General features: G+C 39.6%; 1 protein-coding gene across 1 annotated transcript; it reads right to left on the minus strand.

The window, feature by feature from the left end:
• Nucleotides 1-3793: 3793 nt before the first annotated feature.
• On the minus strand, nucleotides 3794-21386 carry map2k2a (mitogen-activated protein kinase kinase 2a). The gene is made up of 11 exons (XM_080431740.1): nucleotides 20676-21386; nucleotides 19715-19925; nucleotides 17285-17431; nucleotides 16948-17025; nucleotides 13955-14006; nucleotides 8596-8720; nucleotides 7676-7895; nucleotides 6884-6948; nucleotides 6585-6646; nucleotides 5911-5956; nucleotides 3794-5782 (listed from the first exon to the last, which is right to left on the minus strand). The coding sequence occupies exons 1-11, from the start codon at nucleotides 20762-20764 to the stop codon at nucleotides 5672-5674; spliced, it is 1206 nt and encodes a 401-aa protein (XP_080287866.1). The 5' UTR covers nucleotides 20765-21386; the 3' UTR covers nucleotides 3794-5671.
• Between the last annotated feature and the right edge of the window lie 5625 nt (nucleotides 21387-27011).

The following is a 27011-nucleotide window of genomic DNA, read 5'->3' on the forward strand; positions in this document are numbered from 1 at the left end:
AACAACCCCCTCAACACACTGGCTCAGCCTCATCTCAACATAATACCTGCCAAGCTGCTACAGGTGAGACATCAGGAAATGCATTACCAGGTACGAAAGCAGGCCTTTGCGATCCACCATAAGGGATGACAGCTTCACTTCTTTCTTACAGCTTCAAGTGCTTGATGTCTCGGTCTCGGATGTTGTGCAATTGCCAACCACCCGCCTGCACAACCCCTGACTCAGTCGTTGCCAGTGTTTGTGCTGTGTTGAGGGGTGGTGGAGGATGTAGCAACAATTTACTGTGCATACATACCTCACAGGCAGAGAGCTGGTGCAGCACACACACCTGACAATGAACTTGGAATATCATATGCCCCGCATGGATGAATGAATGGCATGAATGACATACCTTATGCAAGGTCGTAAACCTGCCGGTTGGAGGGGTTGCCGGTTTGCCTCCAGTCTCACAGGAAGTTACAGAGTCCCACATGACAGCATGGCATTCTAGCTTGACGGTGGCACTGCGGAGATCACTATGCGAGGGACTCTAGTGGCTGATTAGGCTGGGAGAGGCAGTTTCACACACCCTGCCTAGAGGGCACTGTCAAACACCACAACAGGTGACCAAAATCCTCAATACAAACAAAAACTAAATACAATATATACAGTGGTGGAAAAAAGTACTCACATGTTATACTTAAGTAAAAGTATCAATACTGCAATGTAGAAATACCCTGTTACAAGTAAAAGTCCGGTAATCAAAATTTACTTGAGTAAAAGTACAAAAGTATTGGTATCAAAATATATTTAAAGTACAAAAGTAAAATTACTCATTATGAAAGTTTTCAGATGTATAAAAATGTATTAAAATCTTTTGAAAATAGCAGATCTACAAGCTCACGATGCAACTCCAATTGTAGTGGAGTAAAAGTATAATATTTGCCTCTGAGATGTAGTGGAGTAGAGGTAAAAGTACTGAAAATTGGAAATACTCCAGTAAGTAAAAAAAGACCCCAAAATCGTACATATATATATATATATATATATATATATATATATATATATATATATATATATGATCATGTCATAATTGTGGGATCGCTAAAGCGATCACACTACTGTTATCTTCACCGTTTTTGGGACAGTTTTTTGGCCCCTAACTAGTCCTTCATACTTTTAGCTACAAACTCCGTTCCAACTCTTCAACGTTCGGCCTACTCAGGACATGTCGGCTACCATTTGAATTTTTGAAATAATTTGTACTTTTAGAGATATTTCACTTTTTACTGCTAAAAAAATCCCATTCATTTCAATGGGGAAATTCATACTTTTAGCTAGAAACTCCGTTCCAACTCTATAACGTTCAGCCTACTTAGGACATATTGGCTACCATTTGAATTTTTGAAATAATTTGTACTTTTAGAGATATTTCACTTTTTACTGCTAAAAAAAAATCCCATTCATTTCAATGGGGCAATCCTATTTAGCTACAGTGGAGCCTAGCAACTGCTTATTAGACCCTAGCAACACCATATTAGACCATAGCAACCACCTGTTTTACCCTAGCAACCACCAATTAGACCCTAGCAACCACCTATTAGAACCTAGCAACCGGCTATCAGACCCTAGCAACCACCAATTAGACCCTAGCAACCACCTATTAGAACCTAGCAACCGGCTATCAGACCCTAGCAACCACAGTTTTACCCTAGAAAACTACATTTTACACTATTCAACACCGACAAACCTTTAGAACCGTAGACCTTTAAAACCTTTAGAACCTTTCAAACCTTTCGAACCTTTCAAACCTTTCAAACATTTAGAACCTTTCAAACCTTTCAGACCTTTCAAACCTTTCAGACCTTTCAAACCTTTCGAACCTTTCAAACCTTTCGAACCTTTCAAACCTTTCAAACCTTTGGAACCTCTTAAACCTTTCAAACCTTTCAAACCTTTCAAACCTTTCAAACCTTTAGAACCTTTAGAACCTTTAGAACCTTTCAAACCTTTCAAACCTTTAGAACCTTTAGAACCTTTAGAACCTTTCAAACCTTTCAAACTTTTAGAACTTTAAACCTTTCAAACCTTTAACACTACTAACAATATCAATACCCAATACCATCAACATTCTTAGCGATCCCACACTGTTTCTTCAGGAACAGTACTTTCTAGTATTATATTTCAAACACTGAGTAGGGAATGTACTGCATAATTAAAAGTTGACATTAAAATACCATATACATTTTTGATAAATGCATAATAAAACAATTATCTTTCGTTTAAGTTTGCAATAACTAAAATAGCTTATTTTCAGCCCCGGGGTGGATGATGTCAGACATTTTTACGACAACGTCGTCGTCCAATATAAAGCAATCCTCACCCACCCAGACAGACAGACAGCCCCACATGAGCTCTGTGTTTGTCATTTGTGTCTGCCTGATGGTTTCAATTAAAACCTAGACAAAAAAAAGGAGAGAGACGTGGAGAAATCTATTTGAAACCCAGTAAGTATTAGGCCTATGGTAAAATGTCATTACTCATTATAACACTTTAAAACATTGTATTTTTCCAGGTAGACTTACATACATGCAACAAAATAAAATTGTAAATAGGCCTGTCACAAGTATTACATAATCGCCTAAATCGCAATTATTAGAGATAATCGTGATTCGTGATAATTTTTTGCATAATCGTCATAATCACCAATCATTTCCATGTTAAAGATGTTCATATATTTTCAACAAAAAATAGTGAAAATAGCAAATCTACAAGCTCAAAACGCATTTTGAGCTTGTAGATCGGCTAATTCCACTATTACTGTTTATTTTTTAAGTATAAAGTAATTAAATATGTGTTGTCATATTTACCGTGTGCAACTTGTTTACAAAGCCTAAAGCCAAACAGAAACAGTCATTTTTATTCATAATGTTCCAATAATGTTCAACGACAGAAACACAATTTAAATCGTTAATCGCAATTATTTGAGTGACAATTAATCGTCAAGAAGTACAACTTCATAATCGTGACAGCCCTGTGGTGTAACTCGATGTCTCAAGCCCCCTCACCAAGTGACATGTTTCGCATACAATCCTTTAGAAAAGTGGCCCAAATAAATACCCGGTCATTCTGGTCATTTGAGGCCGAACCACACGACTCAGAAGTTCAGTCTGGGTTTAGAAGAATAGATAGATTACTCACAGAGAAACTAAAGTGGTCGTGGTGTCAGAATCAACGTAGACTAGACAGAAGTTGGTTCCTTCCAAACGGTTCCGGGGCCGGTAGATCATACTCTGGCTCACCTGTGTAGCAAAGGCCACGGGTAACCGCCGGATGAGTGGGCACTGGCCTGGGTGGGCACCTAAACATTGTGGGCACCTCAATGTTATTATTTGAATGTAAAAAATAAGTATTTGGAAAAATGATTTAATTTGAAAACGCCTAGATTCCAGACCTAAATTTACTCATTTACATTTGTATCCCCACGGTCATTCCACACGATACGAATTATTGCCACGGTGCCTATCCATGAAAAAAAATAAATGCATGGTAATATCGCGTTATAGCAAAATCGCACTGAATGCACGCAGATAGTACAGTGCTTTGTTTGTGATTTTATCCATAGATTTCATTACATAGTTAATAATATCACAACTCGACTGAATTGACCCTAGTAGGCCTACTGTACATCCACACAGATGAGTTGAAACGGGTATAAGATATATAATAAACCTTTGCCACAACAAGAAACCGCATGTCACATTTCTACCATAGGTGCTTATGGGAGTTGCCGTCTCAAATGAAAAACTGTTAGTTACATTCACAAGTTTTTATTTTGATCATTTTTATACATTATAACCATATCAGACACATTTTTATATTATAATAAAAGAACTCTTCTCCCATGTAATTTACATAAATCAAAATGTGTATATTAAGACTGCAAAGTGCTCCTGTACCTTTTTTAAATAGCTTTGTACATTGAGGTGGCAGTGCATTCACTTTGTTGAAGATGAATGCAAAGTCTATTGGGGATATAATAAGGAAAGTCAGCCAGAAGCAGAGAGGATACAGGAGCAGACTGCAGGCTAGCAAGTTAACATCACCACCACCATACCCCAAAACCAGACTTGAGTCAAAATGGTCATTAAAATCCTTTTTAACTGCTTGAAGCATTTGCTTTTGCCTGTCTGGAGTGGTACTTGAGGTTGGCTTGCACTTTTATCACAACAGAGTTGGTTAAATCACAGGGAATAAAGTAACTGAAAAAAGGCTTCCAATGGCATTCCCCACCAGGAAAACCAGGCTCTGGACTGTGTAGTTTACCAAGAGAGAGAGAGAGAGAGCGAGCGAGCTTGGAGCGCATGTCACATACTCAAAACATAGCAGTACAGTGGAAACATGACCACATACACTTTGGGGCAATTATTCAAGTACAGACCAACAACAAAGCAGAGAAATCTTAGTAGTCAACATGATTGAAATTACATATTGATGTAACAGAGATTCAGGCATTTGATAAGAACACCAGCTAACCATCATCCCCATCATGATCTTGGGAAACAAAATACCCATACATTAGAAAGATAATAAACCATGCTATATTGTCAAATTAGTACATTTTGATCATTGCTTCCTCATGGTCATCAGAAGACATAGACATATTTCAGGGCCCCCGAAAGTGTAATATGACTTCCCCCACATGAAACATGTCACACAAACATTGACGGTTAATTTAAAGTTATTTTGAGGAAGCAATGTCTATACAATCTGAGTAATTACCTGGAAAAAAGCAAATGAAATGCCAACATTCAAAGTACACAGATATACTGTTCATGAATGTGCATACAAAATAAAATAAAAATGATCAGGCATTACATCCAAAACCTTAGTAGTCATGAGTACCCTCTTTGGTTTGTCTCTCACCGATAACAAAGTACAGTAAGTGATTTTTAGCACGATCTCTCTCATTTACCAAGAAGGAAAAAAATAGACTGCTGTTCGATCCATTTGCCCTGTACTCCTAATCAAATATTCAACGGCAGGTAATCGCAAAAACCTCAGTTGATAATATCAATAACAAAAAAATAAACAAAAGGATTCTGTTCGAAACATTGCATAATCAATAAATTAACATAATCATCATTAAAAACCAAATTTTAAATTTGTCAGCAGAGAGAGAGAGAATATTTTTAGACTCCTCGTCTCCGTTTCACCCCGACAACTCTCTACCGCAGCAAACTATTAAAGTACAACCCCGCCAGCCATCAGCCGTTGCCATAGAAAAGATTAATACAGAATATTCAACAATACAAAAGTGGTGCTGTGCGATCAATGCAAATTCATCAACTGGCAGCCCTTCGGTGCCTTATGTCTCCCCTTAAAGAAATGTGTGGCAAAGTGAGCCATAGTTACTCTGACACTGGTGGTGGTGGTGATGGTGGTGAATCTGTGGTCTTACAGTACAGTGACTCAATGGGCCCTGCTGCTGCTGGTGAACAAAAACATGAGGAGGAGACCAAAACAGGTTTTTTGGTTTCTTTGTTTTTCAACCAAAGAATAAGACAAACAGGGTGCCAACGTGTGTGATGACAACATGTGTGTGTGTATGTATGCGCGTGTTTGTAAGCATGTACTGTATTTTAAGACCTAGAGGTCTGAGTGAGGGCAGTGGGGCTTGATCCAGGTTTGTTCAGTCAGTGCCACGAGTGGGAGTACTGGGCTGGTTGAGGTTCATGGTTCTACACAGCCAGCCGGCAAAGTCCACTCCTTCCACCTCGGATCGCTTGATAAACGTGTGACTCTGGGGAAAAAAAAAGATGACAGATTTTTAGTTCTAAGCTACTAAACCAAAACATCAGACAAATGTAAAAGAATTGGAATGTCAGAAATCTATGTATCTATGTGCATCCAGTGAAGGTGTGGACCCACCGTCAGCATCTTGAGATCTGCCCTCTCTGCTGGGTTCTTAATCAGACTACAAACACAAACAAGACAACAACAACAAAGAAGTCAGACCAACCATTTCACTGCAAGAAAACCTTTCATCGGGGGGCGTCCGCTGGCCTAGCGGACCATATACCATATATGCTAGTAATACAGCTTGACAGTGTGTCGCGGGTTTCGACTCCCGATCCCGGCGACCTTTGCTGTATGTCATCCCCCCATCTCTCTCCCCATTTCCTGTCAGCCAACTATCCTATCAATAAAGGCAGAAAAAGCCCCTAAAAAATATCTAAAAAAATAAATAAAAACCTTTCATCGGTTAATCTCCCTGCCATGATCTCACTAAACTGACTGCTTCGACCACCCCCTTCTTAAACAAAACCAATTGTTTCGTTCCTAGATGTTTTTCGGTCAACACTAAGTATTACTTTTATGTAGCTATTGCAACTTTATAGTACTACTATAATACTTTATAGTTGTGTTGATGGGAGTTCATACAAGGGAAGTTGGAGTTGGTAGCTAAAGTCTAATTTACACTAGATTGATTTTCAAGCCAACATCAAGTATGAACTTAAAATCAGCTATTTTAGGCCAGCGACACCATCATGCAACTAAGTATAAATTAGGCTTTAGTTTGACAAGGCCATGTTGATGCTCACCATTTTGTAACAAATTCCTGGAAGTCGGAGGTGAAGACACCATGTGGCAGCTTAGGAGGAGGCTGAGGAGGAAGCAGGAATCAAATAACATCACCAACAGAAACCAGAACAGAGAGAGAACAAACGTGCGTGTGTGTGTGTGTGTGTGTGTGTGTGTGTGTGTGTGTGTGTGTGTGTGCATTTCAAGAGGAGCGAGAGAGAAAAGAGGGAGAAAGAGTCGGGGTGGGGTGAGCTATGAGTCTGTATGAGGAAAGAAAGAGTGTAAGAGAATAAGCTGTGTAGTCAGCAGTTCCTCTGACCTCATTCACAATGTAGTCCAGAAGCTCGAATATAGCCATGGCAGGTCGGCTGTCCATCCCATGTCCTGCAGAGGAGTCGCATATCATTAGCAAAGTCAGACATCGTCATCCATGCAATGGCAGTGTTATAACCTTGACATTTTATTTCATAATTCTTTTCTTCAGTTCATAAAAGTACAATAGCAAACTAATCAATATACAAACTGAGATATGAAATGCAAAACGAAAACTATCTATACCATCAGTGTTAACCCGTTAAGACCTGAAGCCGATTCTACAAATGTCTTCTAAATCCCAACAGTTTTCTGAAAAACTTTCGTTTCTATATCAGTGGTGCTCAAACTTTTTCATGTCAAGGACCCCCAAAATTATATGTATTTGGCCGCCGACACCCATCTCAAAATATTTTGTTCCAGGGACCCCCAGAAGCAAAGATTTGAGTTAAAAATGTTCACTTTAAAAGAATATATATATTCAAAGATTTGCACATTTTCATGATTTTCCTAAAATAGCAGATCTACAAGCTCATAGCGCGGCACTCGGTGCCGCGCTATGAGCTTGTATATCTGCTATTTTTGAATAGCCAAAGTGTAAAATAATGCTTTTTAGCTCAAATAAAAAAATGACACAGATGCGTTCCAGGTCTTAATGGGTTACGGTTGTTCAAGCAGTGTCTGCATGTGTACGAGTACCATTACGCTTTAGAAATGTTCCATATAAATCGCATTATCTGTTTATACTTTGTGTGTGTGTGTGGTGCACACACACACACGTGCATTTCTTCATCCCTACCGCTTGCGGGCCTAGTGCCTGGGGGTCTGGGCCTCTGCATGTTGGTGTGAGGTTCTCCCTCCGCCCCACCGTCTATGATGGGCCGTCCGAAGATGGCTTCCAGCTCCTTGGCATCGGGCGGGGGGATGGGGAAGCGGCCGATAGCCAGCTCCACCAGAGACAGACCCATGCTCCACACGTCCGACTGCACCGAATAGTGAGTGCCCTGCAGTCTCTCCGGCTGTTGAGGAACACACAACTACGTCAGAGAGAGCACGGAGAGCCTCTGTGTGCCAAGTCGACAGGCAGGATAGAGAGAGGAATGGGCAGAGATGGCTAGTACGGGGGGGAAGGTGGGGGTGTGTGGAGTGGGTACAGCAAGGACAAGGTGTGGAAGGGGGCAAAAGGACAGAGGATAGTAGGGCTTGGCAGGAAATGAAGGAAGCCTTTGTTCTGTTCAGACTATGAAGGAGTATAAGGATGGTTGTAGGTGTTAGGGCTTATGACAGGCAAAGGCAAAGGGCCATCTAGCATTCAGTGAGAATGAACAAGCAGCAAAGCTCTGGGTACTGCAGCCTCCAGGTATATTAAAAGGAGACGAGGTGGGAGAAAGAGGGAGAGAGGGAGAAAGGGGGGAGAGACGAGGGAGAGGACAGAGCACAGTTGGCAGTGCCTGCCTCAGTGCCAAACAGCCCTTTCCTGGGCACGGCCCTATGCTCTTGGCAGGGACATGAGGGAGGGCCAGAGGAAGGGAGCAGAGAGAGAGAGAGAGAGAGAGAGAGAGAGAGAGAGAGAGAGAGAGAGAGAGAGAGAGAGAGAGAGAGAGGGAGGGGTCAGTGAAATAGGGAGATGGGAGAGAAGAGGAGGAGGGAAAAAGTGGGGATAGGGCCAGAGAAAAAAAAAGGGAGTAGAGGTGTGGAGGGGGCGCAAAGCTGACTCACCGACATGTAGGAGCGCGTTCCAACGAAGGAGTTGGCCATGGAATCGATGAGCTGGCCGCTCACGCCAAAGTCGCACAGCTTGATTTCCCCACGAGAGTTGACCAGGATGTTGGAGGGCTTGACGTCTGAGTGGTGAGGAGAGGGTGGGCGGACACACACACACACACACACACACACAGGAGGGGGAGACAGGTGCACAAAGGTGAACTCCTTGCTCAGCACCCAGAAGCAGCACGTGCCCCATCTTCATACTGCACTTCCTCTCTACCCCATTTCTGTCTCCACACACCAAAACAACCAACCACTGATGAATAGGCCTATAGCAAAAGCTGTGGACACTAGCAAGAAAATATGTCACTGCTAATGGGATTCTGTACAATAAATTACAGAGACTGACCACATCATAAATAAGATAACTGCCTGGTTTGTTAGTGTAAAGACCCTGGTACTCTGAAGGATGGAGAATAAGTCCTGTATATGACCAAATCTTTCTCACCATGGAGAACCACTTCAGAGACAAATATTTAGACCAGGACTCCGATGTCTGCCTGTGAACGAAAAGGCCACCGCGGGTGATGGCAAGCTCAGGCCAAGCCGTTTTGTCCGCGGGGCTCGCTTAAGCAAGGCAGTAAGAAAATAACTAGTACCGAGCCCCCGTCACAAACAAACCCAGTCCTCCTCACTCACTACTGGCCCTCAGTGCTGTGGAAAAACATCCTGCGAAAAAAATAAAAATAACGGGGTTGGACTGAGCCCTGCAATCCATCCTCTGTGGTGTGTGACCCGCCCCCCCGCACCACCACCACCCAAGGACAAACAAGGAGCGACTCTGAGAAAAAGAGGTGGCATGAAAGAGCGGGAGAGCGACAGAGAGGGAGAGGGAGACAGAGGGAGGGGTCGACAGGGCGCGGCTGCTGTATAATCACATCCGAGAGGCTGTAATTACCGCCTGGGCTCAGAGACAACTCTGTCCTTACTGAGACCTGGCTGCCACTACTCACTACAGTACCACCGACCCTATGCTGCGGGAAAGCTATACGCTCGCACCACCCTGAGCTACAATATGGAGGTCAAATCATTCTGTTTTGCACCAGCAGCCCTGATAATGTTCATGTTAATGAGCAATAAATAACGTATTCCTCACTGGGTCCTATCATGACACCACAGCACCACAAGTCCTACTTTATAGTGCTTTTAGAGCACCTCAATGTTTCCAGAAATGTATGCAGCTCTCAATGTATAGCATAGAACAAAGAAACATGGAATAATTTCATTTAAAATGTAATAAAACATCATGAGTTTCATTCCAAGGTAGTTCTTACATAGCCTGGAGGTATATTATCATCTTGCTGTAGGGTGAACCCCTGACCAAGTAGGCATAGACCAGAGGGTATTTCATGGTGCTGCAAAATGCTATGGTAGCCCTTTTTGTTCAGGGTGCCAGTCACACTGTTCCAAGTTCCAGACTCTCAACCCAGCTAGAGAGCCCCAGACCATCATGCTTCCTCCTCCATGTTACAGTTGGTATCACGCACTGAGGAACTATTCTTTTGCCTTTGGTTCTGGAAGACCTCTTCCCGTCAAGGGTTTCCTCCAGTTTCTAAGCAGAGTTGTTCCGATACCAGTATCAGAAATGCCTCCGATACGCCAAAACTGCTGGTATCAGCATTGGCGAGACTATGCAACGATCAGATTCCATATAATTTATCTAGCAGTGTTGATTTCGTCGACTAAAACTATGACGAAAAATGTTCGTCAACTACCTTTTTTCACTGACGAAAACTAAATAAATACTAAACAAAAACTAAGCTATGATAACTAAAACTAGACTAAATATATTGACAATTTTGTCAACAAATAAAAACTAGACTAAAATGTTAGTGAGGGACGAGTGGAGAAGAGATCCAGTAGAACTAAAATGTTCATTTTATGTTTGGTTGCGCTCGGGTGTTGCACTCTGAAAATAGCAGATCTACAAGCTCACAACGCGACGCAGCGCGACGCGTTGTGAGCTTGTAGATAGGCAATTTTCAGCATGCAACCAAATGTAAAATCAGCCATTACGACGCCATCAAGGCACCGCCAAAATACATTTTAGTCGACTAGATCAACTGTAGATTTAGTCGGCTATAATCTTATGATATTTAGTCAACTAAAACTAGACTAACAGTAAAACATTTCAGATGACTAAAATATGACTAAAACTAAATGGAATTGTCGCTGAAAGTGCCGCTTAGAACGGCATTTCACAGATTTCCATGCTGTGACATAACTCCTGTAAAAGACGAGGGACGGAGGCTTTTCCTAACTATAAATACGCAACATCTCTGCGTATCCATCATGCATTCTTGATTTGAGATACACTAGTGTAGGGAACTGTACTCTCTGACACCTTGGCCTTTTTATTTCGCAATTTCTCTTAAAGGAAAGACCTATACTTTTGACGGTTATAATGGTCTATCTTCCTTATTGCATTTTCCCTTGCCATTATGATAGCAATATACTACTTTTTCCTGCAGTACAGCATTGTCCCAATAATGTTTCAGAGGGTGTAATAACATGCTTTTATAAAAACAGAGTGTTTGGTAAGTAATCAACAAAGGTTGGGACACCTGGAGGAATTGTTTGCATCAACTTTCAAGGCTTAATTTAGAAAGGTAGTGCAAGTGATATTTTCTGGTGAAAAGGTAAAAGCTCTATATTATGATAGTAATCATTGCTCTATATTCTGTTACTAGTCATCAATCATTGCTATAGATCAGGAGTTCTCAGACCTTTCTGAGCACTGAACCCCTTCAGTCTCAAAAGGTTCAACTGAAGAACCCTATGATTAACATCTTTGCTCAATAGGAATACATGTTTTAATTGCAGTTTACAAAGGCAGGTTACACATTTAGTGAACAATTTACAACTCTGTCTCTCACTTTATCACAATGATAATTCATTAGAACCACATTTTTGCAGAATTTGGACAGAATATATTTTAAAACTATTAAAACCTATTTTCAAACCCCCTGCAGTACTGCCAAGTAAACCCTGCTATAGATTACTACAACTGGAGAGACAGGGAGACCCCGGTTACTGAATAAACAGAAAATATATTTTCAGGTGGGTTGCCTATTTCATCTAATCAGGAGAGAGTACCCATTTATCAGCTTCAATTAGTGTTCTAGTTATAATTGTGTCTGCTCATTTCTTTGCGTCATCACGACTCCTGTTCATGCTGTACGAGTCGAGTTCTCTCTTCTGATTGGATAGAATTGGTAACCCGACTTGAAAATCAAATGTCTGTTTACTAAAGAGCTGGAGAGACAGGGAGACCCCTGTTACTGAGCAAACACTCATTAGCAATGATTACTATCAGAATATAGAGCTACAGTATTTACAGCTACCTTTCATTCCATTGTTGCAAAACAGCTTTAAGTTGTATGTTAACCCAGTAATCATTCCCTTAATAATAACTCTGCTATGTACCTTATGCTGGCAGTTCACCACTACCTTTGTACCATTTCAGGTTATTCACTGGACTTGAACAGCTTCAATTTAACTGGAGAAATGGGGGTGTTCTAAAACTTTTGACAAGTAGTGTATTTCACACAACAGTGCACTGGCAACATTGCATAGGAAAGAACATGGAACACAGTCGGTTACAAGCTTCAATGCAAAGTAAACAGAGGGCTAAAGTAGGCCAGGTTAACGCCCGATCAAATCGTCTTATCAAATCGCTAAAATTTTTATGAGGTCCACCAGGCAAAAATTATCATAGGTATTTGGTAAATACAATATGTCAACAAATGTATTCAGTGAGTGAGCATCAAGTTTAAAGAATGCAAACATTTACAAAATACAGTAGTATTTAGGTTAGTACAAATATTAGTACAAATATAATGTAATGTATTATGTGCTGAATGAATGGGATTCCTGAATGAACAGCCAACAAAGAATGCTAAATGAGGACAACCAACATGTCGTGATTGCCCCTATAGCAGTTTCTAAATAGTGCTCTATGCAGGGCTGTTGCCAGACGACAACCAAAACATATATTACAGATTTAAACAGGTTCTTAAACTGCTTTCTAGCCAGAGAACCATCTGTATATCACAAGAAAAAAATAGGAATTAGCCTTAAATAGCATGCCTGTATGCTATAGTCACACACACACCCTGTAATACTAGTTCACTGGTGCAGTGAGTTAGTGGGCGAGGGAAGGGGCCGATACAATTTCCCTGTAAAAGCATTATTTCAGGAATCAAATGATCAAAATCAGATGTAAAACACTGTCATTATTACTAACTCATAACTGACAGTGAGTCAGTCTTCTGAAGAGAAGTGATCACAACTCCGTGAACCTCCCTTAACAGGAATGTTCTTGGAAATCATGCAATTGTACTAGTTATGTAAATGGCTTCTGCCGAACCTATCATGCTGACAGTTGAGTTGTCAGCATGTTGAGTTGATTTTTCAGCCGGCGCTTTTTATTGGAATAAGATTTGTGCTCAGAATAAGAAAGAGGCGTCAAGTATGAAACCTGCTGATCTGTCTCGCAAGACAGATCAGAAAGATGCTTCTGCATCATATGAACAAATGGCATTGAAGTGGGCTAGAAATGAGCACAACATATAATGTACTAGTCTATCATTATTCTGTATATATACTGCACCTTCTGCAGCCCAAAGACCTGATTGTATGTTCCATGTATTCTACCTCTTATGCTTGTACAAAAATATATCTAAAATAAATAGTGGCTTGAATATATAGCTAAATATTTTCATGATTCAAAACATATTTTCAAATATATATTTGTGCAAAAACACAAGTGAAGAAAGTTTTTGAAGTGTATATTTGGGCAATTTTAGTTTTAGGATAACACATTTTGACTCTATAAACTCAATTTGTTATTTACTGTATGGGGAAAAAATATTTCAATCCTGTAAGGGAACTTAGTCATAAACAGCAGGTACACAGACAATAAGTGCGTTTCAGCCGTTTTAAATAAAGACAATAATAAGTAACATGTTAAAGGGAGCACTACTGTGCTCTCTGATTTGGGTTTTTTATGCGATTTGATGTATGTGAATATTGAAAATGCTTATGGAACCGATTGTGTGCACAAAGTACAGGGAAAGAACATCGTCTCCATTTTAAAACACCTGCAACACTACTGTTTGTATGAACTGACCAAGATCCTGTGCTGGTTCATGAGGTTATGGTTTCCTTTTGCTGGGGGATTTTTCTTGGCACAGTACCAACTTGGATGTGTGTATAGTTTACATTTCAAAGTAATTGTCACATCCTCTGTCATACCATTTATGATTATTATCATCCACAATTCTGTGAACAGACACAAAAATATAATTACCTCTGTGCATGATCTGATGTTTCTCCCGTAGGTAGGCTAGTCCCCTCAGTACCTAAAAGATAGTAATATATGTTACACATAAAATCCGGAATAGTTGTCTTCCCACACATACACTAAACTAAATGTAGTCTTATGGTGCGTTCCCACGGGCAGATTAAAAGATACACTGCATCCTTTTCGCTGTTTCGCTTTGTATCTGTGTTGCTCAACGCGGTCGCTGACGTCATCAAACGTGCGGACATCAGAGCTACAGTTGTAGCTTTGTATCTTTGTATCTGGAAGTTGAACCCAACTTGAATTTGTAGCTTTGCATCTTTGTCGCTATAGCTACAGCTACAAACATCAGATGTATCTTTGTATCTTCGCTGGTCGCTGGTTTCCATTGAAAATGAATGGTAGCATGTATCTTTTAATCTGCCCGTGTGAACGCACCATTACACTGGACATATATTTCCGGATATCGATCTCCACGTATCTATGGCCAATGATCTCCATAAGAATAAGTCAATATTTATTTGTCAACCTGTGCCCCATATTCCTAGCTGTCATCATCAAGATGACTGTAATTTACTGCATGTACCTGATGTTTTGTAAGAGGACGGATAACGCATTACAGCATGCTTCTGCTGAATAAACCAGAGTCAATGTTACTGAATTGAAAGCACATGCTTTAAATGCTTTATAAGATTTGTCAGATTTGTCTCGGACTCTCGGTAAGACTATAAATACCAGCTGCACTGTGCAGTGATCCAGGTATGTGAAACTCAACATGACAACTATTTGTCATGATCATTCAAATCACAATTTACCTTAAAAAAATAATAATAATAAACTATTCTCTTGAACGTGATTATCAATGCTTGATCACAACTGTCAAGTTATGCAAACGTCGAATTTCAATGTAGTTGGCCCTGGGACCGACGGGTGGTCATCTGAATGGGTTCCCCATTTTTGGACAAATTGTGTGTTTAACTCGTATTCGATATTACGTGGTTATAACAAAAATATACATGGTTATATTTATAAATGTATCTGAAAATGTCATATAATCTGTATATAAAAAAAAAAATCAAAAGAAAACATTATACAAATGTCACATCTTCATGATTTACTAGTAGTCTATAACATTCTGAAAAAATAAATAAAGTACTCAGAATGGGCCTTTGAGAGTGAGTGACTACACATGATTGGTCCATGTCTTAACTAGCCTACGTGCAACAGTAAATGCAGCGATTACCTTATTTGACATACATCTATGCATTTTTTCTGTTCTGTTATTTCTGACCATTTGATAAACATAAATGCCTATAACAACAAAATTGGTTTCTAAAGAAATCATGGAATTGTTTAAAACATATTCCTGATATGCTTTGCTATATTTGTTATTAACCCATTAAGACCGGGAACGCATGCATCCATGTCATTTTTAGATTTCTTTGGCTATTCAAAAATAGCAGATCTACAAGCTCATAGCGCGGGTGCCGCGCTATGAGCTTGTAGATCTGCAATTTTTTGAAAATCGTGCATTTTTTTGAAAATCTTTGAATATATATATATTTTTTTAAGCGAACATTTGTAACTCGAATCTTTGCTTCTGGGGGATTCTACTTTTCTTTCTTCTTTTTTTAACTTATATTGCTATAATATCAGTGGTTCTCAAACTTTTTTCATGTGATATGTATGAAATTATATGTTTTTGGCCAAGGACCCCCATCTCAAAATATGTTGTTCCAAGGACCCCCGGAAGCAAAGATTTGAGTTAAAAATGTTTGCTTTAAACAATATATGCAATCAAAGATTTGCTATATGTTCACGATTTTTCAAAAATAGCAGATCTACAAGCTCATAGCGCGGCCGCGCTATGAGCTTGTATATCTGCTATTTTTGAATAGCCAAATAAATCTTAAAATGACACCAATGCGTTCCTGGTCTTAACACATTGACTGCCAATCACGTAGATCTACGCGAACCTCCGTAAAGCCGCCACGTGCCAATCGCGTAGATCTACGTGAAGTGAAAAAACTTTTTACTTTTTTTTTTCCAATTTCACCCAAAGGCCAAGGAGATATGATTAGTTGAAGATCTAGACTCCTATCCACTTCCTTGTTAACTTAAAACTTAAAAATGCTGTATTTCGGCTCCTGAGTACTTTTTTTTTCCAATGAAAAACTCTGGCACTGGCTAAAAAAATATGAAAATAATTCTGGCAGTTAATGTGTTAAGGGTTAATCAAAACACGTATTAGGCCAAGTGATGTCATTTACATAGCATAATGACACAATCCAATTCTTACAAGTCATTTACATGTTATCCACCTGGAAGTCACTGATTGTCTGATTGTCCTTATCAAACTAACCTTAGTACTGCCGTGTAAAGATCTTTTCAGACGGCGAGTGATCAACTAGTAAGTAATGTTCAACGAGAGGCAGGTACGGAGACACAGACAACAGTTTGTTTGTGCTCGTCTTACGCTCACACACGCTTGTGCGTGCCAGAGTTTAACCCATTGAGACCTGAGGCCGATTCTATAAAATGTCTGTTTTTAGAATGTCTTCTAAAAACAGTTTTTCAAAAAAAAACTTATGTTACTATGTCAGTGGTTCTCAAACTTTTTCATGTCAAGGACCCCAAAATGTATTTGGCCATGGAACCCCATCTCAAAATATGTTGTTCCAGGGACCCCCAGAAGCAATTTTTACGATTTCTCAAAAATAGCAGATCTACAAGCTCATAGTGCGGCACTCGGTGCCGCGCTATGAGCTTGTATATCTGCTATTTTTTAATAGCCAAAGTGTAAAATAATGCTTTTTAGCTCAAATCTAAAAATGACACAGATGCTTCTCCCGGTCTTAATGGGTTAAGGACGCACAGCTAGGACACAGTGAATTCAGTCATGTTATTTTGTATTTATTTGTCCAATTTGAGGCCCAAAGCTCAAAGTACACTTGAAAGACAAATCTTAATATTTATAAACAAGGAAGTGAACTACTTACAGCTATGCTGACTTTGCCCAAAATTTCCTCTGGGATTCTCCTGGCTTCCTTTAGGACTTGGTCCAACGATCCGCCATCCTGTAAGGAGCATAGACACACAATTTAAAAAAAATATGCACATCGCTCTATCCAGGTATTTCTATGCACATCGCTCTATCCAGGTATTTCTATGCACATCTCTATCCAGGTATGTCTTTGCAAACAAGGACATTGTATACATTTTTATTTGATCTTTTTAGTAAAAGTAATATGGAGTCTAATCTTAAATCTGAGCATGCAAACACATGTTCCTTTTCTCTCTGTGCATTCTTTGCCCATCTGTCTGCTTGTCTCTCACCATGTGCTCCATACAGATACTGATCTCCCCATCACTATAGAAGGCTCCATAGAAGCCCACTATGTAGGGGGAATTGCACTCATGCAGCACCTGCAGCTCTCTGATGATCTGGTTTCTGATGGCGGGCTTGATTTCCAGGTGGATCAACTATGGAAGAAAAACAGGAAAGAGAGAAGGTGCTGTTCTGACTAAGACTGATGAAACAAATGTACCAACATCTTTCTCTGTCTTCCCTCCATCTCCAGGGAACACTGGTCCCATTTTGGGAAGAGGAAAAGAATACATTAAGTCCTCTGTATTTATTCTAGGGATTCATCAGAATTTTCAAATATTTGAATAGTAGTGCCAGTGTCAAAGATGTATACATATTTACACATACCCAAAGAAAATTGTAATAAATAAATAAATAAATATATATATATATATATATATATATATATATATATATATATATATATATATATATATATATATATATACACACACATTCATAGCAAATGTCTGTGTGTATATGTATATATATATATATATATATCAAATGTGTGTATATATATATATATATATATATATATATATATATATATATATATATATATATATATATATATATATATATATACAGACGCTATGAAGACAGTAAACAATCTCAGCTCATCGCCTTGATGTCATCCCATACCCCAGAGGGACTGTGACAATACCATTGCCATGGAAACGGCAATAGGTCACAGCTCGGCGCCTGGCTGTGGACTGTCCAGTTTTATAATTTTGCAAACCCAAGTTTTGAGGATTCTGTTGCAAGTAGTGGTTGCAAGTTGCAACATGGTCTTTAGTCTGAACTTCACGGACATTTGTCCTCTCTACGTTGTGTGACATCAGGCTGCTGTCTACCGGGTCATCACCAGCAGAGCGCCTCTGATTCACCAGATACCAAAGCGCACACAGCCACTGAACATTGACTGATAAGGCAGCCAAAAAGAAACAATGCACCAACACAATACATACAAAACAGCTGTTGGGAAGGACCAAGAGATATAACAATGGAAGGTAGTCGCTGACCAACTGAATATAGTTCTGCTGAATTCCAGAAGGCTGTAGTAAAAAGTAGTTTTTTTTAAACGGTTTTAATTGATTCAAATTTGTATGACCCTCCCCTGGAGTCAAACTAAAAATAGTTGACCCTCCCTCAGATTAAAATTTCAAAGGCTTGACCCTCCCTTCTTTTGCTCTAATGAGCCCCTCCCATAGATATCGAACGCACCCCCCCCCCCGCCCTAAAACGACCTTAAAAGATGCACATGCTATCGTTTTTCTGTTTCCGAAAATCGGTTGATGGGACAATGCAATGCTGTCATACGTCCCTGCGACATACTAGTGTCATGTCCAGGGGCGTGGACTTGTACATCAAGCTGCCTCACACAACAGAAACAGGAGATCCCAAGGCTACTTACTTAATGCTGTCATTATTGGTTAGGATGGCGAATGTTGTCATTTTTATTTATAGCGCAAAACCCTTTGATTTCAATGAGAAGTATAAGTTAATTTCTTTCTTCTTTTTAAATAATGTTCAAATGATTTTGGCTGGTCATGGAAATCCCTAAAAACTCATGGTTTTCTGTGCCCACTCTAGGATCCGAGTTCACAACCTTCTCCTAATGTTGAGTCAATGTGGAATTTAGGTTAATTCAGTTCAAGGAAAGGGTACAGCTACGACCATGCCTTGGAGGCTCCATCTATATTTGTAAAAGATAAATAAACAACTTTACCATTGCTAGAAAGATGACATCCATTATCTGTGACTATATCAACAGATGAATATGTATGAGAAAATACCACAAGAATCTTAATTTCATGACTGAAATGTGAACCAGAGAATGCACTAATATGTCCAGATATTTGGAAAAACGTCATTTGGAAATTACACACAGGAAATGTGTTCCAATTCCCATTAGAGTGGTACAAAAAAAAAGGTGTAACATCATATCGAGAGCAGGGACTCTTGTTTAAGATTGCATGACACAGTCCATTTGTGCCAACACAAACATAACTGTCTATGGCAGGGGTCTTCAAGTTAGCTGAGAGAGAGATGAATACATATTGGATTCATGTCAAATGTGTGTTTTCAGACATTTAACCACCGAAAATAGCCGATCTACAAACTCACGACGAGTTGTAAGCTTGTAGATCTGCTATTTCCCCCCGTGAATAGGGATGCAAGGGTTCAAGAGGTTAATGTAAAAAATAAATAAAGATAAAGTCCCTATCACACAAAGATTTGGCAGCCCCCCTGCAGTATCTCTGAGGACCCCCTAGGGGTCCCGGATCCCCTGTTGAAGACCCCTGGTCTATGGCACAATCAAATCTTTACTTGCTGGAATATGTATTGATTCAGTACAAAGTCTCAACAATATATTAAACCTAGTGGGGTTTCACCTTTCGGGCCATGACCAGACTCGAGGGCTTGTGGCGGACCTTGTTGACCACCCCTCCATTTCCAGCGCCAAGCTCACAAATGGGGTGAAAATCATCATCCTTTAGCTCCCCAACCTGAGCCTTCTGGGTGAGGAAAGCCTCCAGGCGCTTCCTTTGCTGTTCATCCAGGTCCATTTCACCCAACTTCTTCTGCAAGGCTTCAAGGTTGGCTCTGTGACACACAGAGGAGGGACAGGTTGAAGTGTAGCCGAGCACTAGCATTTAACAAGACAATCCGTCCGTAATTTGCCACGTCTGTGGCAAATTTTAGATTTTTAGTATTGTATTTTTTTTTACATACATAATATTATAATGTTCTTATTTTGATCACAAGACCCAATTGCTGAATGTCAGTCTCCAGGTTTTCCTCAGAATACGTATGACAATGATTTACTATGACACATTGGGAGTCCACTAGGACAGTGGTTCTCTAACTTTTTATTTTTCAAGGACCCCCATAACTCTGAGTGTAGAAATGGAACCAAATGGACCCGCATTTGTGCACTCTCAGAGTTACATACCTGCAAAGGTCATTTAATGCTACAGCTCTTTATGCGTTTCTGGTAATATAATTGTCCACTCATTTGCATGTCCATGGCAAAAATACAATTTAGACAAAAATGTCCACCACAAGCCAGCATGGCAATGACCCCTGCCAGTTATTGATTGATTGATGTACTTTATTTAGTAAGACATGAGAGCAACAGTACATAGAAGTACAAATTCACAATACAAGGTCTACTAAACTGGAAGACTCCTTAAGCACTGAGCTTGTTTAAGATGAGATCCCCATGCACACACATCATGATGAAGTCAGACTGTAGCACTTTCGAAGAACCACAATGTGATTTGATAAAACATGATCTTTCAAATATAAATGACATTTAAAACAGCTGTATCACAACAAGTACGCTAAACTTACTCAGATGCAGCATCGATGGACGTGGAGATGGCCTGTCCCTCCCCAATGGGCGTTATGTTGAGGGGAACGGGTCTTCTTTTGGGAGCCATCTCAAACAATAACACCTAACCCTAAACCAAGTGGTAGTGCAGCAGCAACAACAACAACAAGAACAACAACCTGCGAGGTACTGAACAACAACAGCAGCAGATCTAAACCTTGTTCAAAACTCAGACAAAAAAAGAGCAACAGGAGTATAGCTTTTAGGCTGCTAGCAACTTTAGCCAACGTTAGCTAACTTAGTTTACTTTTGAGAGCAATGTCAGTCAGCTATTTGGATCGATCATAATCGTGGTCTCGGCACGTCTTCTTCAGCTACTGTGGCATTCTGCAGTCAACGCATTGCTGGTTTTCCCCCTTCTTTTTTTTTAAAAATTCTTGGCTGCTAACGTTAGATACCTGTGTATCCTATCCACATTAGCCACCTAGCTGCTGCTAACAAGCTAGCACCAGATCTTGGAATGTCGTGCCTGCCCCACTGCCCTGCGGTCGGTGATCCCTGTTCGGTCCTTTTTATTGCTTATCAGCTTTCACCACACGGTGATGATCGCCCACCACACCGGAGAGGAGAAGCAGCTTGGGTTGGGTGGTCTCCTCCCTTGGCTGGTAGTAGAAGTCCCTCCGCTATCAGGAGGTTCTTGAGGCAGGGCTGTGGTGGGGCTTCCTTTCCCTTCGAAGCTTGAAATCCAGTGTTGCCAGATTATGAAAAACAAGCAACCAGGTCTATGAAAACAAGCCCAAAAAGAAGCGACTGGATCGCAGCTAATCGAAAATGGCAGAGCTACAAGCTCACAACGCGTCGCCAATCAATCGCCATGCGACGCGTTGTGAGCTTGTAGATCTGCTATAAAAAATAAATAAAAAATGTGGAAAATGTATTATTTTTTAAACATGATTCTAACCAGGCCTGGAATTTCGTCATTTTAGGGGCAAGGCCACTTGGCCTGGTGTTGTCCATTTTTTTTAGGGCACAAAGGCCAAATGCCAGGGCAAGGAAGGCCATCAAATAGAAAAAGATTATAGTCCATTGAAATAGTTAATTGAATTTAAGGGTTAAAGATTATTTCAAATTGGACTACAACGACCATGCGGCCTTCATGGCATAGAGTTAAGCTTCATGGCCTCCCTCAAATTCCTGGCCTGATTGGGGCGGCCATAGCTGAGTGGTTAGTGAATCTGCCTAGGGAGCCAGAGGCCCTGGTTGGCCCAGGTAAGATTCCAGGCCAGGCCAGCAAATGTGTCGATGAAATGAAATTTGTCCCTGAGCAAGACTCTTAACCCCTAATTGCTCACAGGCCCTCATTGGAAACAAGACCGCAAGGACTTTCATGAACGGACCTGTTAAAGGAAAGGAATTAAAGAATTTTAACAACACAAATCTTGTATAAGGGTCCCTGGAACAAAACATTTTCATATGGGGGGGGGTCCTCCAGGACAAAATAATACATGTTAATTTGGAGGTCCTTGACATGAAAATGTTTGAGAACCACTGGTTTCAACCATAATAAAAATGATGAATGAAACGAGTCCAAATAAGCAACTACACTTCAGAAACCAGCCCAAATAATACGCAACCACCAATTCTTACAAGCAACGTTACAGAAAAATAAGCCATAAATCGCTTATAATAAACGGACATGGCAACCCTGCTTGAATCCAGGAAGCAGCAGCAGCATCAGATACAACCATCTATATATCTATGGATACAACTTTACTGCAGGCACAAGGAGACAAGCCTTTAGAAATAGCGCGAGACTCTGGACTGTCTGACTGACAGGTTGATTGATGCAGAAGAAATCGTGTTGGTTCCTATTTAAGTGTTAACACTTCCGGTTCGTGTTCTTCAGATTTACCCCTTTGTTATCTGAACTGAAGTGCATTCTATCCAGTGGGTGTAAAGTAATTAAGTACATTTACTCTAGTATTGTACTGTACAATTTTGGGGTATTTTTACTTTACTGGACTGGAGTATTTCCAATTTTTGGTACTTTCACTTGTACTCCACCACATCTCAGAGGCAAATATTGTACTTTTACTCCTCTATAATTATTTGAAAACTTTAGTCACTACTAGTTACTTTGTAGATTTTGATTAATATTACAAAACATACAGTATCCACTTCAGCCACATTTTGGCCATTTGAAAATAGCCAATCTACAAGCTCACAATGCATCGCCATGCGACACATTGTGAGCTTGTAGATCTGCTATTTTCAAAAGATTTTTTATACATTTTGAGAATGAGTACTTTTTACTTTTTGTACTCTAAGAACATTTTGATACCAATATTTTTTTTACTTACTTTTACTCAAGTAAATTTTGAATTCTGGACTTTTTCCACCACTGCCCCCTTGTCATCTGAAGTGCATTCTGGCTACAGCTCCATCCACTGAGCTAGAGAGTGAACTGAGAATGTGATTGTTATCATCATGTAAGACAGAATTGGCTCTAAACTCGAACCACATGCACATGCTCTTACCAACCAGATTCGTCCAAAATGATAGAAAATCCTTTGTTTCTTTCACTCTATAATAATGTATAAAGAAAACTTTTGTATCATTAGCCTCTTCTTCCTCTGGGGAAGTCTGCCTTCCCATGCATGAAAATAAACAAAACTTTGCACATATCATATGCCAAGCTTCTCAACTGGCATTGTGGGCTAATACTCCTGATGGTGGCGCTACAGTAACCAGCATATTATGAAGCAAATGGCAATAATGTTTTTTGTATTATTAGTTTCTTCTTCTTCTTGATTTGATCTGTTCCCTTGATATTAAGATAAATCAACCTTTATTGATTCCCAGGGGGGAATTCAGGTGTCATAGCAGTGTCATAGCAAGTCACTATAGATAGTTTAGCTTCTGCCATAGACTTTTGCAAACTGTCCTTTCCCCACCACAAAACATTATCTCTGAAACAATTGCAAGTTGAAAAATAGTTTCCATTACCACAATTTCTGTCCAGCATGATGATCAATCATCATTGAGAAGACGGTGTTACCACGCCGTCCTGACAACACAGGCCACCACACAGGATTACTTTTCTGTATGAATAAGACTGTAGAGGTGCTCTGCTGCTCCTGTACTTACTGTAAACTGCCACCTACTGTATGTCTACATTCACATGCCTGATATACAGTATGCTGCTAAATGATGTCTCACCTGCACGTGAGACTATATGCACAAAGGTGACCATTGAAAGGTCTATGTTCTAAATCTGTTGCTATTCTATTCTATACCTCATGTATATTCTGTCACAATATCTGCTGCTATTTTAACTGCATCATTCCATCATCATTTCTTTATAACCATGCATGTATGTACATCAAACTCTACTCATAACAGGAATATTTGGAATATCTTACCTATTTTGTATACAGGTGCATTCCAAAAAATAATATTGTGGAAAAGAGCAAGTATTGAGTGCATAAATAAACATACTTTTCAGAAGGTCGACCTTTCTATATAATTCTTAAATTGGTCTCATGTAATCTAACCGTTTTTTCTTTGTTCTTTTTGCTATCTCTAGTCTTCTTCCCTTTCCTGAAAACTACACATGACGGGAGCTTGTACACCTGTAACCCTGAGATATGACAATAAAGTTGAAGTTGAGTATTTAACATGTAATTTCACATTTGAGCAGATATCCTAATATACGCTAGTCAATATATCACCCAGTCCTAATTCCCTCTGGTGTTTAAAGGGCAAGACCACTTTAGAAGAGGTTTGGGTGTTACCTTGCCATGATGTAACTCCATAGGTGGACAAGAAATAAAATATAATTGCTCCATTGATTAGAAATTGATAATTCTAAATATACTACTCATTAACTTACATTGTACAGTGAAACAGCTCACTCTTTTAGCCCATAAACAAACTCAAACAAAGTTGATTCAGACAATATAGAACATTACCAAACCCAGTACTGTTTGTTTCTGTCAATTTATAATCAATGGAGCAATTATATTAGATTTCTTGTCCACCTTTGGGGTTACATCATGACAACCCAAACCTCTACTGAAGTGGTCTTGCCCTTTAAGACGAATACTCCAGGTCCACCCGATTAATTTTAATGATTGAGCAAATAATTTAAAATTTTCATCCAGAGGAACCTTTGCTCTCATGCAGGCCATACACATTTCAAGATGTTAAAGGCCTTCGACACATTATCACACGTATTAAACACATGGCACGATCAATAAAATAGCTCAAATATTTTTGAGCAATGCAAGAACTAAATGGTAGCCTATGTAATATATTATCAAATTGTGGTCCATTTTGCCCAATTCATTCACAACCTAGAGATATATATTAGAGAGATTTAAAAAATAAAATAAAAACAAATCTTCTGTTTTTCACACAGAACCAGGAGATAACGTGATCCAAAGATTTACTGCTCCGTTCACTTCCTGGTTAAAGTATTTGGGAAATATTCTGTATCTCGGCTCCTGTGTTTTACTATGTATTTTTGGCGAAACATGCCATTTTCAACGGCGTATAACAAGCGAACGGGAGGTCGCAATGACATTTTTTTCTTCTTCACAGAAGTACAGTGAAACCCACTGTGATTAGCAACCATCAGAGGCCCAATCATACTGGAGATAAATATTCTGTGGTTCTTGAAAGATTAGTCAGACTGCTTAAAAATGTTGGCAGAAACTACAGCCTGTTTTAGAAAACCCCTGGCAGTGAATGTGTCATTAGGATATGGCACGTTTTTGTGAGATTTCCGTGTTTTGAATATATTTTGTAAACATAAGGATATTGCCTTGTCACTGCCTTTTCTTTTGACACAAGAGAGCTGGGCCACCTGACCTGTTGGATGTGTCTGGAAGAGGGGTAGATGTTCAGTTATAAGTGACAAACTATAAACTGGTCTCTAGGCATGACGTTAACAGGGATGGGACGATAATCGTTATTGTTTATTGCAAAACAAAAAAATGCACACAATAATCATATCGCAGAAGTTTTAATTTATTGTGAAATTGTCCGTCATACACTGGACCTGAGGTGGCTCTGTATGCTTTTTTCCCCGCCTACACCAAATCTCTTTGACAAAAATAGCAGATCTACAAGCTCACAACATGCTGGATGCTGCCATTTTTGGCGAATATGGCATTTTAAGAGTTTTAAGCATATTTTGGTTGCATATTTTGATTATCACGATAATATCATTAATCGCAATTATTTTTGGTGACATGACATTTTCATATCGTCCCATCCCTAGACGTTACCATAGTGTTTTGGTTCAATTACTTCACAAATGCCAACTACTTGGAACAGTCCTGACAAACGACAAAGTGATCAGATGGCACTTCAGTTTTGATGTCAATTTCAGAGCCATGTGTCAGTGAGCTGGTGGTACAGTACAGGCCATACTTGGGCAGCTGGCGGCACGGGGGCCACATGCGGCCCTCACCTTCACTTAATGCGGCCCGCAAACATGACCCGCTTTAATTACTTCAGTCTATATTAGTTTAAATGACTAGTAAAAGTTATAGCTAGTTAGTTATAACTAAATGCATTTGAAATTAAATAAAAATGTTACTTTTCAGGATTCCAATTCAAAAATAGCAGAAACAAATTCAGGATTCCAATTAAAAAATAGAAAAAAATAGCAGATCTACAAGCCCAAAACGCGTCACAGTGCGACGCGTTTTGGGCTTGTAGATCGGCTATTTTTGCTACTTTTGTGTGACATAGAATGGCGAAGTACGGCATTCATTTACAAAAAATGTTAAAATACGGAGATAAGGTGTCTATCCGACAGTATATGCAATGTGGCCCTCTGGAGTTTTTTTACTATCACAGTATTCCAACTAAGTAAATTACAATACGACCTCACGTGGTACATATAAATTACTATTCAACCACAGCCAACAATCTTACAACGTCAAACACAGAGTCAAAAAGAGGAACCCGATTGTATATCCCCCTCCCCTCTGCCAAATCTGTACCTCCAAAAGTGACTTGACTCTTATGAGTTGAATAGAGATTTCACTATTCCTAACATATTCAACATTTTTTAAGTTCAAAATGACATGATGGCAGACGAGTTTTTAAAAACGGATTTTAATTAATTCCACACGTCAATAACAGGTGTTAGAATACGATAATTCTGAATTTACAGTTTTTCCAACAGGTGACAAATTTGTCCCCAAGATCCAACATTTGGTACAGGACATTACAATCTACAACTGCTCTCTCCCTCAGTCCTTAATGGCATCGGCTTCAACACCGGTACCCATTACATTGTCTCAATGTCTGTATGGAACAACTGGAGGCGATTCAAAGCTTAA

The sequence above is a fragment of the Gymnoscopelus braueri genome (genome assembly GCF_963280865.1).
Source record: "Gymnoscopelus braueri genome assembly, chromosome: 6".
Classification (NCBI taxonomy): Eukaryota; Metazoa; Chordata; class Actinopteri; order Myctophiformes; family Myctophidae; genus Gymnoscopelus; species Gymnoscopelus braueri.

What these genes read in the sequence shown, in the direction of transcription:
- map2k2a (XM_080431740.1), bottom strand. Translation starts at nt 20,764, where the DNA reads ATGGCTCCCAAAAGAAGACCCGTTCCCCTCAACATAACGCCCATTGGG. An exon ending in TCCATCGATGCTGCATCTGA is followed by an intron (nt 19,926 to 20,675) that starts GTAAGTTTAGCG and finishes TGTGTGTCACAG; the next exon opens with AGCCAACCTTGAAGCCTTGC. An exon ending in GTCTGGTCATGGCCCGAAAG is followed by an intron (nt 17,432 to 19,714) that starts GTGAAACCCCAC and finishes TTTCTTCCATAG; the next exon opens with TTGATCCACCTGGAAATCAA.